The following is a 15335-nucleotide window of genomic DNA, read 5'->3' as shown; positions in this document are numbered from 1 at the left end:
GCCACCTTGGAGATGAACACTATATACTGAGAGCTTGCTGAAATTCACCAAGCTCTCCATATTTTCAACAAATTGAAAAACAAATACAATTATATTTAAATGTGTGCATCAGCATATATCAAAATGTAAGCAGTACATCCATGCTCTGGACTTCATCAAGTACAGGTGGTATAGTGCTAATGCTAGATTAACAACATTGTGAAGGAGAGTGGATTTAATTCCCAAGGGGGAAAACAGTTCATTTCGCACGTGATTTTCAGAGATGAGAAGTGTTGAGACTGACATCTGCTGGACATATGTGGAAGTGCAGCCTCAAAGCTACCTCCCAGTATGCATGAAAGTTGGTCTGAATAACACATGGAATAAACCCAAACATACATGGCACACACTATTTACATGTTTCTAGGGTTGAATGGAAGTCCATAAAAAGTTGCATCACCCTGACCAGGAATGGTAAGAAATGCCTTTTCATAGACTGACTGACTCATCCAAATGAAAGGCTCTACACATGTGCAGCCTATAAACCAGTGCTGGTTGGCTTTAAAGTAGATCTGCTCAAGTTAACAAAATTATGGGAAATCTGACACATTGTTGAAGGGTTCACATGCTCTGTTTATAGCTTTGGGAGACATAATATAGCTGTGTCAACCTTGAGATCAGGATAAACTGAAATCTGCAGTGGTGGAAAAAGTACCCAAATGTCATACTTGAGCAAAAGTATGAATACCAATAGAAAATGATTCAAGTGAAAGTCACACAGTAAAATACTACTTGAGTATAAGTATTTGGTTTTAAATATACTTTAACTATCAAAAGTACATTTAATTGCTCAAATATACTTAAGTATCAAAAGTACAAATCATTTCAAATTCCTTCTATTAAGCAAACCAGACGGCACCGTGTTTTAAAAAAATGTACAGATAACCAGGTGTACACTCCAACACTCAGATTATTTACAAAAGATGCATTTGTGTTCAGTGAGTTTGCCAGAACATAGGCAGTAGGGATGACCACGTGTTCTCTTGGTAAGTGTGTGAATTTCACAATTTTCCTATTCTGCTAAGCAATTCAAAATGTAATGACTACTTTGGGTTGTCAGGGAAAATGTATGGAATAAAAAGTACAATATTTTCTTTAGGAATGTAGTGAATAAAAGTTGTCAAACATATAAATAGTAAAGGAAAGTAAAGACACCCAACAAAAACTACTTAAGTAGTACTTTAAAGTATTTTTACCCCACAGGAAATCTGTACAAAATGTTGAATTCCAGATGGCCTGTGTCATCAGGCTTGGTCTGTAGCTGTAGTTAAAATATGGCTAAATAAAGCTGAATCACTGAAATAGCGCATGTGAAAGGAAATTCCTGTGCAACTCTGAGGCCCTTCCTGGCTGGCATGGCAGTTTCCTCTGCAGACATTCCATAATAGGCCTGGCAGAAAGAAACACCATAACAGGACTACTTAGCTTTGTCTGGCTGGCAAACCTCAGCCCTTTCCAAACTTCTTTGCATTATAAAGACTTTTACATTTTTACATGACCCCCCAAGACCAAGCCACATTGTTTATTTCTCTACTCTCAGAACTGAGGTAGCTCTAGTTAGTTAGATTCCTGTACTCAGACAAGTTAGACATGTAGCTAAGGTTCGAGCCTGCTTGGCTAAACCGAGGTGTAATGTTACACTGGCAAAATACATATTTGATAATCACTGCAAGAAATAAGTCAGACCCGATGAGATATTTGAGCAAGTTGTGTGTAAATTGTGTGTATGTCCTACACTGTCATGAACCAGTCAGAATTTTCCAGTGGTGCAAAAAGTACCCACGTGTCATACTTGAGTAAAAGTCACCCAGTAAAATACTACTTGAGTAAAAGTCTAAAAGTATTTGGTTTTAAATATACTTAAGTATCAAAAGTAAATGTAATTGCTAAAATGTACTTAAGTATGAAAAGTACAAGTGTAAATCATTTCAAATTCCTTATATTAAGCAAAGCAGACTGACACATTTTCTAGTTTTTGTATTTATGGATTGCCAGGGGCACTCCAACTCTGACATAATTTACAAACTAAGCATGTATTTAGTGATTCCGCCAGATCAGAGGCAGTAGGGATGACCAGGGGTGTTCTCTTGATAAATGTGTGAATTAGACAATTTTCCTGTCCTGCCAAGCATTCAAAATATGAGTACTGTCAGGGAAAATGTATGGAGTAAAAAGTACATTTTCTTTAGGAGTGAAGTAAAAGCTGTCAAATGTAAATGGTAAAGTGCAGATACCCCAAAATAGTACCTAAGTAGAACCTTAAAGTATTTTTACTGAAGTAATTTACACCACTGGAATTTGCATAATGTTGTAGGTTCAGGACTGTGGCTCTCATCGTAGACTTCATTGTTTCTCCAGTCATACCTCCAGAAGGCACATCTGTATGATTGACTAAGGAATAATGTTGTTTTTTAAGCCGGCTGGTGCGATCCTAAGTTAGAGCAATTACATTTATCTGATTCTTGGGTGTATTTTTTTCAATAAAATATTGTAAACAGTAAAACATTATTTTACGAATCTGCGCTCGCGAATAAATTATATTGGCTACGTTGACGCGCGGCATCATGGGATATCAAAGTCCTCCCGGCGGCGCGGTGCCGCCATGTCTTCAAGAGAGAAGCGGTTAATAGCGCTTATCTCTCTCGTGGTCTGTGCTATCGCAATATTCTGTCTAGTTCTCTATTATATTCCAACGTTGCTTTACATAGCTTTCATTATTGGAGTTTGTTGCGTTGCCTGTTATTATCACAGCGGAGAATCTCTTTACGTTAGGTTAGGCCCTCATCCACGCCGTGGTCTGACAATTCCACCCGTGCTGCGACGCTGGTTGCCAGGGATTGCAAACGGAGTACCCACAGCGGGAAGAGTTAGAAGTCGCACCGTCAAGGATTATGTTAGGGAATCAGTAGTATTTACTGGCCAACGTCGTTTCGATAGCGCTATTTGTCGGAAAGACGCGACACACAGTGACTCATTTATTCCCAGTCCTCGGGATATACTCATGGGAAGTTACATTGGGAAGGCAAAAAGTCCTGCCTCAGTTGTGGGGAGGCCGCGAGCGGGTGCAAGTTCGGGTGCTAACACCAACGCACGAGAACAGTTAACTTTACGCGAAAGATTGGCGCGACCCAACCAGGCTGTCATTACTCCAAACAGACGACTGTCATTCGGGGGGTGAGTACTGAAATAATATTTACTTAGCTAGTATAACATTTCGCTGACCAGTGGCTAGTTATCCTAACACATCAGCTACGTTAGCTGGTTTGCCAATGCAACGTGCTAAATTCTGAACAAATGTTTCGATTGCGGGTCATGTTGAACACATGGTGTAGTTACACGATTTTAAACTTTAAGAAAGCTATCAGTAAATATAAAAACATTCGTTTTGAAATGTATTGAGAAGACTTGCGGCTTCGCCTCAACGCGTCCTAGCATTCCCTCCAAGATTTGAAAATTGTGGGAGTTGCTATCGGGCTCCAAGGGAGTGTTCCTTCCCACTCAATTCCTCATTGAGACCATTGGACGCCTGAATGGCACGAATGGCACGAGACTAGCGGTAACAATGTTGTTTTGAACATGCGTTAGCTAGCTACTAGATTAATACACTTTTTAAAGTTGTAATAATCACTGCAGTTGCAACTTTTACGGTCATTTTCAAAACATTATGGTTATGAAAGTCGATATGTAAATAAATGGTTGATCAGAGCTCCCTCTTGACAGAGGAAATGTACCCTATTTTGCTACTTTAAAGTCCTTGTGTGGCATATGAAATCAGTTTAGCAATGATCTATGCCAGACATTTTCTTGTATAGAATGCATTGACCTAAACCTGTGGCCACTGTTGTGTACAGCGAGCCCCTTGGCACTATGGGCAGGTTCACCATCACTCCCCAGCGCCACTACCCCCTCCAGCAGACGGGCACCTCCTCTGTGGGCATCCTGCCCCCGACCCAGTGGGACGGCTTCAGAAAGAAGAATATTCTCACCCCTCGCAACTCTCCGGCAGTCCACAGTCCAGTCACAGTGAAGATCGCTAGGCCAGATCACAACACCACTCAATCCCAGTTGTAAGTCATATTGTTCCTGTCTTGCCTCATTTTAATTCTTATATCAACATTTTTGAAGATCTGTTAGTGATAATGCAAGCAGCTTTATCTTACACTACTGTCATTGTTCTGTGGCACATTATTTGAGTGTCTGTGTGAAGTTTGAAAACATCCTTAGCTGTTGGTTGGCCCCACTGACATTTGTTCTGTAATTGCTGCTGTGTGTGTGCAGATTTGATCATTTGAACTCCCCGGGAGTCCTTGGCTCTCCAGGCCTGGGGGCCCCTGCAGACCCCTGCTCCAGGGAGACTGTTCTGAGCATGCTCAAAGAGAGTCGCAAAAGAGTGGTGGAAGATGACAGGAGCTTCACTGCAGGGCAAAAGAGCAAAAGGAGGTATGTGACTACCACAGGATTAAATGCTGTTGTATGGAATGTACCATTGTTCTTCTCACACTTTAGTGTCTCTTAGTCTTCAAGAGCCTCACAATACCATGTCTACATCGTACACCTGCTCTTTGTTCACTTAGGCGCCATGACAGCAGTGGGAGTGCTCACATGGCATTTGAGCCACTACTGCCCAATGGAGCTCCATCACAGCTGGTGCTGAAGTGAGTAGGAACAATGCCTGTACAAAAAGTTGTCTGTCTCAGTGATTCAAGTCCTGATACTAAATTTGAATACAAATGTGCTTTCATTCAGTGTCTTCTTAATGTTAGAGAGATAGATATCTATCTATAGGGATATTGATATGTAGAGATGGATATCTCTCTAGATATGTGTTTATATATGTATCTATCGATCATACCAATACTGTATCTTCTCCAATCACTCCTGAAATCCTGTTGCCTCTCCTGTGTCGGCCCAGTTCTCTGAAGCGAGGGCTGAATGCTATGGTGGAGGAGTCAACAATGAAGAGGTCACGCACCTCCTCCATCAGCTCTGTGAGCTGTGGCCTGACCCCCAGCGGCACCCTGGGCTCGGTCCGCAACTCCATCCGTAGCTCCCTCAGCTCCTCACAAGGCATTACTCAGGTACCTTTTATAATTGGGATGGGCAGTACACCTCTGCTGGGATTCCTCCGGGTGTCAACAGCCATGAGTTCAGTAGAGAGCTCACCGGGGTTTCCATTAGCCATTAATTGCAGTTTTTAGGAATAAAATAAACAAGCTAATAAATAAAATTGTTTCCGACCAAATTGAACTGGAGAAAAGAAACAATCCCACTGCAAAATAATGCTGTTAATCATTGATCGGCAATACCAGTCAATGGAAATACATTTGACAGTCATGCTTATCGATATACAGGTTAATATGCATCATTTAGTGGAATTGGCTTGTTTGCATTTTCATTACTCATGGTGTATGCTATTTATCTCACACATGACAAACAGTCAATTTTGAGCAGAATATCACCTCAGACAGCACTAGAGCTGTTTCTCATATGGCTTCTTTAGCCATACCTCAAGACTCATATGGATGATTTGATTTTTAAAAGCCGACTGGTTTAAACCCCAAGTTAGAGCAATTACTTTTCTTCAATTTGTTTTTTACAATTAACTATTGTACACAGTAAAACATTGTTGTGCAAAATCTGTGCTCATAGGGGCTCGCAAATCAATTATATTGGCTATTGTGGGGATGGCAGGTAGCCTAGAGGTTAGAGCATTGGGCCAGTAACCAGAAAGGTTGCTAGATCGACTCCCCGAGCTGACATGGTAAAAATATGTTGTTCTGCTGAACAAGGCAGTTAACCCACTGACAAGTGCCATCGTTGTAAATAAGAATTTGTTCTTAATTCTTAACTGACTTGCCTAGTTAAATAAAGGTTCAATTAAAACATTAAAAAAAAAAATTGATGCGAGGCATCATGGGATATCAGAGTCCTCCGGCAGTGCTACCATGTCTCCAAGAGCGAAGCGGTTCATAGCACATAACACGAGAAAGATGAGCGCTATCGCAATGCTTTGTCTAGGTCTCTATTATATTCCAACCTTTTATATAGCTTTCATTCTTGGAGTTTATTGCATTGCCTGTTGTCGCAACTCTATACTCTACTCATCTAATACATTTGACCTTCGTGCTATAAGTTAATTAATTTGCGAAATTTTGTGGAATTAAATTGTCTTGTATGCATTTGTCATTTATCTTATTTATCACACGTGCACAACACAGCCTATTTTGAGCGGAACATCACCTGAGACAGAGCTTGAGCAGCTGCAACTCCTCAGCTCATTGCTGCTGGATTGAAACGTGCAGTCATTGCGCAACAATTCTAAATGCAATCGCATGTTAAGTTGTTTTGATGGCCACAATTTAAAAGGAGGTACATTTTTTCTTAACTGTCATTCTGAACACTGTGGGTGGACTCCCTAATGGGTTACGCACCCAATGAATATGGATCTGGTATATTTCTCAAATGGCCGGTAAATTTTATCTTCCCTGTCACGTTGTCCACTGCCATAATTTCCTAATTGAAACCCCGGAGCTGACCTACACAGTTGTATTTTGTCAGAAAACCGGGGTGAGTGCTAACCTAATTTTCCCGTTTGTTTTAAAGTGGAAAAAAGCCTCCACCCGCAGTCTCTCCCCGCTCTCCAGCCCTGGGTCGTCCCGGTCCCAGACCCCAGAGAGAGCCTCTAAAAAGCCCAGGTATTCACCCTCTCCTCCTAGACAACATTTCTAGGTTCACACCGTGTCCTGTGATTAAATGAGAGCTGCCATGGCCTTTAGCAGTGTGTGACAGCTTTTTTCTGCGTGTCAGGGAAGAGGACGCTCGCTCACCCAGCTCTGTGTCCATGGCGAGGTCTGACAAGACGTTGACAGACCCAGCACCAACCACTGGTTAGAACATGTTTGATGCGTATTCCACTATTCAGATCAGGTTCAGGGCTTTAGTCACGTCTCAAAAGAGACTTACGTTTTGATTTAAAATAACGGTAGCCACCACATTAAGTCAATGCACTGTATGTCCTGTTACAGGGAAGCTGTCTCCAGCCCCTGAAGTCCCTGTGGCTTCAGCCTCGTCAGACTCTGCCGGTAGTGGGAAACGGAAACGTAAGATTCCGCTGGTGTCTAGCCGTAGAGGAGACCAAATCTCTTTGGTGAGAAATACTGCATAATAGAACATGTCCTCAAATGGGACATGTAGCTAATCATCTGACAGACAGGGAGTCTTAACATGGATGTTGTCTCTGCAGCCTCCACCTCCTGAGTTGGGCTACACCATCACGGTGAAAGACCTGGATCAGGAGAAGAAAGCCGCTCTCAGCCAGATCAACACAGTCCTCAAAGAGCCTGGTGAGTATTGCGAATTCCCAACTTTTCTAAACCAGTGTCCCAAAAAGAGAACAAGAGATTGATTTTGGGCCATTTCTTTTGTTCCAGAGCCAGAGAAGCCTGCTACGGTAGTGACCACATCTTCAAAGCCTCCCGTGTCAGACAACCCCACACCCACCCTGCTGGCCAGCCATCTTACCGTATCAATGCCTGCTCGTGTGGCGGCTCCTATCCCTGTCATCAACCTAGACCCCGTCCCCTCAAACACCGTCAACACGGCCCCAACCTCCACAGCCTTCCCTGTCACCAACACCCCTGCAGCCAACCCCCCTGCAGCCAACCCCCTCCTGGAGTCTCTGAAAATGATGAGGAACAACCCCCTCACCAGTGCTGCTGCTGACAATCCTACAGGTCGGTTAATCAGCCACTTTTGTTTGATAGTTGCCGTTGAGTGATTTTTTTGTTTGTTTGTTTATCTGAGTTGTTACTCAAAAGCCTATTTTTCTCTTGTTTTCCCTCCCGCTCCGGCTGTCTCCTTGGTGACAGCAGTGACGACCCCTGCACCACTGGTGCCTGCAGAGCAGAAGTCGAAGACCAGCTTGACTGCTCCTCAGGCCACACTACCCTCCCTCTCTCAGCCTGCACTACCCTCCCTCTCTCAGCCTGCACCACCCTCCCTCTCTCAGCCTGCACCACCCTCCCTCTCTCAGCCTGCACCACCCTCCCTCTCTCAGCCTGCACCACCCTCCCTCTCCCAGCCTGCACCACCCTCCCTCTCCCAGCCTGCACCACCCTCCCGCTCCCAGCCTGCACCACCCTCCCGCTCCCAGCCTGCACCACCCTCCCGCTCCCAGCCTGCACCACCCTCCCGCTCCCAGCCTGCACCACCCTCCCGCTCCCAGTCTGCCAGCACCATGCCCTCTGCCTTCACCCAGGCACTGAGCCAAGTCACCAAGGCCCCCAGCAGTGTCCCCATCCTGGGTGGAGCGAGCCTGTTTGGAATGGCCAATCCACTGACTGCCCCGTCCTCATCACTGGGCCCCACCACAACCGCCACCACAGAAACAACCAGTAGTAATAATCCCCTCCTGGCCTCTGTGTTCAAGCCCATCTTCGGGGCCACGGCCTTAGCCCCAGAGGGCACACCTGCTCTTCCCACCTTTAAACCCATATTTGGAAGTGCCACAGCCACCAGTGCTTTCGGACAGCCAGCTTCCACCTCAGCCCCCTCCAATGCCAGTGCGTCTGCCATAGTGTTCAGCAGGCTAACCAACAGCAGTACAGTGGCCCCAGCCGCCTCCCTGTTCACTGGGCTGTCTAATAGCACCAACCCAGCCACCCCGCCATCTGTTAAGTCTCTGTTTGGAAACTGGAGTGCGCTGCCTACAACGACTGCTGCCACAACCACTGCCACAGGAAGTACCTTCCAGTTCGGCACCGCCTCCACCACGGCTCCTGGACCCACTCTCTGCTCCACTGCAGCCACCACCACTAGCAACAGCGGCTTTTCGTTTGGTGCGATGACCACCACCTCTGCCGCCACTCAACCCACCCCCTCAGCTACCACCCAGGGGGGATTCACCTTTGGCCAGCCTGTAGCCACCCAGAGCTCTACCACTGCATCCTTCGGTGGCTTTGGCATGGCCACTGCAGCCGAAGCTACTGCTCCTGCACCTGCAACCCAGTCCACTTTCACATTTGGGAAGTCGTCGTTCGAAGCTCCGGCGGCATCGGTGTTCCCCGGTGCGATTCAGGCCCCGGCTGCTACTGCGGCAGCTAATCCTTTCACATTTGGGTCACCTGCCACTGGGGCCACCCCTGCCCCTTTTGCTTTTGGTGCTGCTGCCACTACGGCGACCTCTTCCTTTGGGACCACCACTAAGCTGGCATTTGGAGCCAACTCCACAGGTTTTGCATTTGGCAACACCACGGGCACCCCAGCAGCCCCTGCCTTTGGCTCTGCCACCCAGACTGTCAGCATACTCCCAGCCTCCGCCCCAACTTTCTCGTTTGGTGGTGTGTCCACACAGCAGGCCCCTGCTACCCCTGCCCAGCCTGCCACCGGAGGATTCAACTTCGGCGCAGCCATTTCAGGCACTCAGTTTGGAACCTCTAACCCCACAACACAGACACCAGGCTTCAACTTTGGTTAGTAGATCTAGTATAATATAAGACCCACTCTTTTACTGATTATGATTTCAGGAATTCACAAATTTGGATAAGTTCTGCATTTGGTGGCAGAAGTAGTACTTTACATTTTTGTCCAGTTCAAACAAGTTTGTCTTTTTATTTGAGTCTCTAATTGTTAATTTATTGCTGTCACATATACAGGGACGTCTACCCCTGCTTTTGGCCAGAGCACAGCTGCAGGTCCTGTCCCCTTTGGAAACCCAGGAACTCCAGTCCAAGGATTCAGTGCTATGGGATCCTCATCATTCGGTAAGAAAATAACCAGAGCTTGTTTCTGATTCTCCCGAATTATGCCTCAAGTGTGTAGCAAAAAGCATCTTGGAATTTGAGGCTACGGTAATTATTCAGGCTAATACTTATAAATATTAGTCAACAAATGAAGACTTCCCTGGTTGGAGAGGATCTGTTGCATTGTCATATTGGCACAACATTAATGGAGTCAAATAAAGATGTATGCCGACCATGGCCTTGTCTGTTGGCTTTTCTGCATATCATTTTAAGTACAGATCCTATTCCGACACAGAAAACCATTCAAATGAGGTTCGATGGGTTACTCCCAGTTTTTCCGAAAAATTAGCATAGGTCAACCCTGCTGCTGCGGTCATCCGATGGCAGTGGCATTGACATATTCTTCAGAGGATGCTGTAATGAGAAATAATGTAGTCTAAGCTACTGAAACAGTCCTTTTTACAAGATTACATCATGACAGGAGTGTTTGAATCTTATTAAAGCGATGGAGTCCAGGCAGGCTACTTTAGGAAGGTTTTTGAGTGGACATGCACTGTGAACAAAAGTATGTGGACACCTGCTCGCCAAAGATTTAATTCCAAAATCATGGGCATTAACATGGAGTTGGTCCCCACCCCTTTGCTGCTATAACAGCCTCCACTCTTCTGGGACGGCTTTGCACTAGATGTGGGAACATTGCTGTGGGGACTTGCTTCATGGGCATTAACATGGAGTATTAGTGAGGTTTTGCAATTAGGCCTGGCTTGCAGTCGGCGTTCCAATTCATCTGAGTTGCTTGATGGGTCTGAGGTTGGGGCTCTGTGCAGGCCAGTCAAGTTCTTCCACACTGATCTCGACAAACCATTTCTGTATGGACCCCGCTTTGTGCATGGGTATTGTCATGCTGAACAGGATGGGGCCTTCCACAAAGCACAGAATTGTCTAGAATGTAATTGCAGCGTTAGGATTTCTGGAACACTGGGCCTCCCGGGTGGCGCAGTGGTTAAGGGCTCTGTCGTCCGGGTTAGGGAGGGCTTGGCTGGTAGGTTTGTCCTTGTCTCATCGTGCACCAGCTACTCCCGTGGCGGGCCGGGCGCAGTGTGCGCTAACCATGGTTGCCAGGTGCACAGTGTTTCCTCCGACACATTGGTGCGGCTGTCTTCCGGGTTGGATGCGCACCGTGTTAAGAAACAGTGCGGCTTGGTTGGGTTGTGTATCGGAGGACGCATGACTTTCAACCTTCGTCTCTCCCGAGCCCGTACGGGAGTTGTAGCGATGAGACAAGATAGTAGCTACTAAACAATTGGATACCATGACTTTGGGGAGAAAAAGGGGTTAAAAAAAGATTTCTGGAACTCAGTAGTGAGTGTTGCAACCGAGGACAGATGATTTTTACATGGTCCGTGACTCTGCAGGTCCTGTTCTGTGAGCTTGTGTGGCCTACCACTTTGCTCTTAGATGTTATCACTTCAAAATGGCAGCACTTGGTTGACCCGGGCAGAAATTTGACGAACTGACTTATTGGAAAGGTGGCATCCTGTGACGGTGCCACATTGAAAGTCACTGAGCTCTTCAGTAAGGCCAATGTTTGTCTATGGAGATGACATGGCTGTGTGCTCTTTTTTTTATACGCCTATCAGCAATGGGTGTGGCTGAAATAAAGAAATCAACTAATTTGAAGGGGTGTCCACATACTTTTGTATATGTGTGGAGATGAATACAATCCTCTCTCTCAGCAAAAAAAAACAAACGTCCTGTCACTGTCAACTGCGTTTATTTCCAGCAAACTTAACGTGTAATTATTTGTATGAGCATAACATTCAACAACTGCGACATAAACTGAACAAGCTCCACAGGCCTCTGTGTAACACGCATTCATTTGACCATAAATGCAAATCCGACGATTGTCCCTGGTGAGACACAACCGTGACTCGTCAGTGAAGAGCACTTTTTGCCGAAAGTAAGCTATAAGATAATTTATTGACAAGGAAAGTATAATGGGGACAGAAATGTATGTAACCAAATGACAGGGATTAACGATAAATTGCCTGTTTCACAAACGGTAGGCTACCACTTGGGCATTCACAAAAGTGCATTGCCTGCCGACACTATAGCCTAGGCTACTATTCTACTTTGTGTGGATTGGAGGGCGGCATTTTTTTTTGGTGTCGTCTAGGTTGGTATAGCGGCCAGGCCTGATCAGTCTATAAATTTAAGAAAATATTCCGTATCAGATTATATCATGCAAGGTTGGAGAGGATTGGTGCATTATCCATTTGACACATTAGCGCATTATAGGCCTCATTGACTGTTGAATAATTAATGAATTGTCACACATCCAACCTTTTAAAAATAAAAAAACGATTTACTAGCAAGCAATGAAAACATGCGTTGTATAAAAGAAAGTCTACGTGTCAAACAATTTTTATACTGAAGTGCCACAGCCCGTAGCGTTCTACAGCCCCGATCATCTAGCGGATTAGCTGCTCCAGCATCAAAGGAAAGAGGCGGAGACGTAGAAAGTTTAATAGCTAGTGCAACCCCCCAATATTAGGTAAAGTTCATCTACATGAAAATAAAGTTCCAAATTTGAATTTTGAGTTATTTTATTTTCATGGTCTTCCATAAGTTACAGTAATTCAATTACCATCACATCTGTATTTCTTTTTGACTCTGAGAAGCTGTGGTGGTTCTAGTCAACAGCCAGGTGCATTTTTGTATTGACACACTAACTCCTCTCTTGTTCTTTGTGACCAGGCTCTCCATCAGCTCCTTCGTTCTCCATTGGCGCTGGCTCCAAAACATCAGGGGCGCGCCAGAGACTACAGGCCCGAAGGCAGCACCCCAGGAAGAAGTAGCCTAGCCAGGTGTGGTAGCATCTGGCATAGCCTGGAAGCCCTTACCCATTCAACACTGCCATGACATCCTCCAGAGGAGCTGAACTGATACTTCTATGGCTAACACATTGTAACCCCAGTCAGACCCAACAGCACTCCCTAGCTTTCTGTTCCCCTGGCTGGGCTGGCCCCCTTTGTGGTACAGGGTTAGCAGAGGAGCACACACTCCAACTAGGATGTCTACCGCTCTACTGATTGTGTAGCCACTCTCACAGTGAGGAAAAGAAAGGGGGATATGGAGGCAAAACGATAGTGTGTTATACTTGAAAGAGAAAAGACTATTGAAATCCTTTAGACTTTGAGGGAAGCATATCCAATTTTAAAAAAAAACTCTGTCCCAGCTTTTGGATTTCCCCTACTACGCCTGTTTCATGACATGTTTTTGACAGTCGAATCGAGACGCGTGCTTATACTTGTTTTTTTATGAAATTCTAAGCAGGGCTGTGTTAACGGCTATACAAGGGCTGAACGTGTTTTTCTGACATATGCCCACAGTCAAAATGAGGCTCACGTATCGTATAATTTGTGGATTTATCCAGCTGTACATGGTCACCATACTATATAGGAGATGTTGACCGTTTTGAGATAATGAATTGTTTATTTTAAATTTTAAAGACATTTTTAATTTGGGTTAATGAAGACTGGTATGTGGCATCTCTGCACTAGTTAGGCCTTAGCTGTTTTGAATGAGTGCTTTGTGTATTGGTCCCAGATATGTCCTTTTATTGTACAGTATCACAGACACTGGGAAGCATTCCTGCAATGTAATTTTTATACTTGTTTGATCCTAAATGACAGAATAAGGTAAACAATAAAATCCTTTATCAGAATGCCATCATGGGATCAGTTAAACATAACACATGTAAACATAATGTTGAGTTCCAGGGTAGTAGTCATTAATGGGTCAATATTGTGTTGGTGTAAATAGGTTACCCTGGACTTGTGCTGAAAACCAAAGCCAATACTTAAGGTTTGACCTACAAAATAATCTCTTCTACCGCTTAGTCTAGGACAAAAAGGACCCATGAAAGTTCTCATTTTCCCCACTACTCCTGCTCTCACCATAGTGGGGGCATTCAAAACAGATCTGGGGACTGGTTGAGAATCTTAGAAAATACTTCCTTTTTTTTCTTGAAGTAACTTCTCCTGAGGATTGTATTACATTGGCTGGGTAAAAGCAAGCTACTGTACTTTCCTCCTAACCTATGTATTACTACAAGAAAGTAAGGATGCATTTTAAACGTGGTTATTAAGAGCAGGTGTGCTATGGGAGGGAGGGGTAACGTGGTCCTGGAGAGCCATAGGGGATGGAGTCTTCCCCAGATTCAACTAGTCAGTCTTGATTGATGAAGACAAACATCTGGGCATTGTACCACAAGACCCCATGCATCTGTATACTATCAAAACCAAGATGAGTGCATTTATAAGAGTTGAATTTGGAGTGTACATGCTCCCCTCTTAAGCGTTGCAGATAGACATACTTTACGTGCGCCTTCAGCAGTCAAACCGCTTTCCCCTCCCCTGTATGATTCCCCTCAAGTCTTTTCTGGTGTTTTTAGCTTGTTACTATTTTTGCCTCGGTGAGTCTGGCTTGGAGGAAGTAATGTGGTGAATGGCGGCATATTGCTAGTGCCGGACGTGGTTTTACCCGCACGCTCAATGGGTGATGTTCTGAGTTTTGTTGGGACTTTTTAACAATTTATTGATGAGTGTGTTTGAGTGTGACAATACAACTGGATTAACAAATGTGCACAGCAGGAGAGGTGTTCTTTTCATTAATGCTGGATCAAAACTCAGGACTAAAGGAACTGGAGGGTAATTGTCTTTCAAGTCAAACCTAACCTCTTTTTGCGCTAAACATGACTAACCATGTAGGTTAAAATTACCTCGGGTGTTGAATCGGTTCTTAATTGGGCCGCCCCTCTTGAGACAGAACTAGGATTTTGAATACTAATTTTTAATCGGAACCTCTCCTGGTCGAGCCAATTAGGCTAGTTATTGTGAGAGGTGTGTGAATGTGTGTGGGGGTCCTGATTTGGCTAAATAGTGTCAATGTACACAACCTTTATTTTTGTATTAAGGCAGGTTGCCTTTTAGAATTCCTTCAAGCTTGGCTCACTGAGACAATTGGTCTAGTTTATAGAATTTTCAAGTTAAGGTTTCCTCAACCGTAATGAAATTGTGGAATAAAAGCATCTAAAAGTTTCCCTTTGTAAGAGCTCCACTTTTTTATAGGAGAGCATACTGGGTCTGCTACTGTATGGGTACTGTAAATGAATGCTGTCTGTCTGATCATTGTGTACAGTACAGGCCTGACAAACGTGAATTGTGTTGCTTTAGACTTGAATGAGATTTGTGGCTTTGTGTGTTACTGTGTGTGTATAGAAAGACTGACTTGAATGTGAGTTTTTTTGCTGGGACTAAAGTCCCCTGTTCATTCTTTTAAATTATATTTAAATGTATCATTCTACGATGTAACTATGTATGATACCCATGTTATACTTAAATCCCTTTTTAAAACAATTGATAGTACCCCACCTCTTATCTGGAAGTGAGATCAATGAAGTCTGCCATGTGGTCATTTTTGACTGACAGCTTTTGAAAGAAGGCTTTTGTTTTGCTCAGTTTACCAGGCTTGTTTTTACTACTTGTGATATCT

The 15335-nt window shown here is 44.4% G+C and overlaps 1 protein-coding gene across 2 annotated transcripts; it reads left to right on the top strand.

Moving 5' to 3' along the window:
* Positions 1 to 2603: 2603 nt before the first annotated feature.
* LOC109891820 (nuclear envelope pore membrane protein POM 121) lies at positions 2604 to 14881 on the top strand. Of its 2 annotated transcripts, none has more exons than XM_031826724.1 (13): positions 2604 to 3213; positions 3891 to 4106; positions 4318 to 4479; positions 4614 to 4694; positions 4952 to 5117; positions 6643 to 6734; positions 6847 to 6926; positions 7065 to 7186; positions 7283 to 7382; positions 7470 to 7772; positions 7908 to 9509; positions 9693 to 9800; positions 12537 to 14881. In XM_031826724.1, the coding sequence occupies exons 1-13, from the start codon at positions 2642 to 2644 to the stop codon at positions 12635 to 12637; spliced, it is 3705 nt and encodes a 1234-aa protein (XP_031682584.1). In that variant the 5' UTR covers positions 2604 to 2641; the 3' UTR covers positions 12638 to 14881. The 2 variants fall into 2 exon arrangements, with proteins under 2 accessions (XP_031682584.1, XP_031682585.1); XM_031826725.1 differs by having other exon boundaries at positions 2612 to 3213; positions 7911 to 9509.
* The last annotated feature ends 454 nt before the right edge of the window (positions 14882 to 15335 follow it).

The sequence above is a fragment of the Oncorhynchus kisutch genome, linkage group LG6 (assembly GCF_002021735.2).
Source record: "Oncorhynchus kisutch isolate 150728-3 linkage group LG6, Okis_V2, whole genome shotgun sequence".
Taxonomy (NCBI): Eukaryota; Metazoa; Chordata; class Actinopteri; order Salmoniformes; family Salmonidae; genus Oncorhynchus; species Oncorhynchus kisutch.
This window is presented reverse-complemented; position numbering and strand designations above follow the sequence as displayed.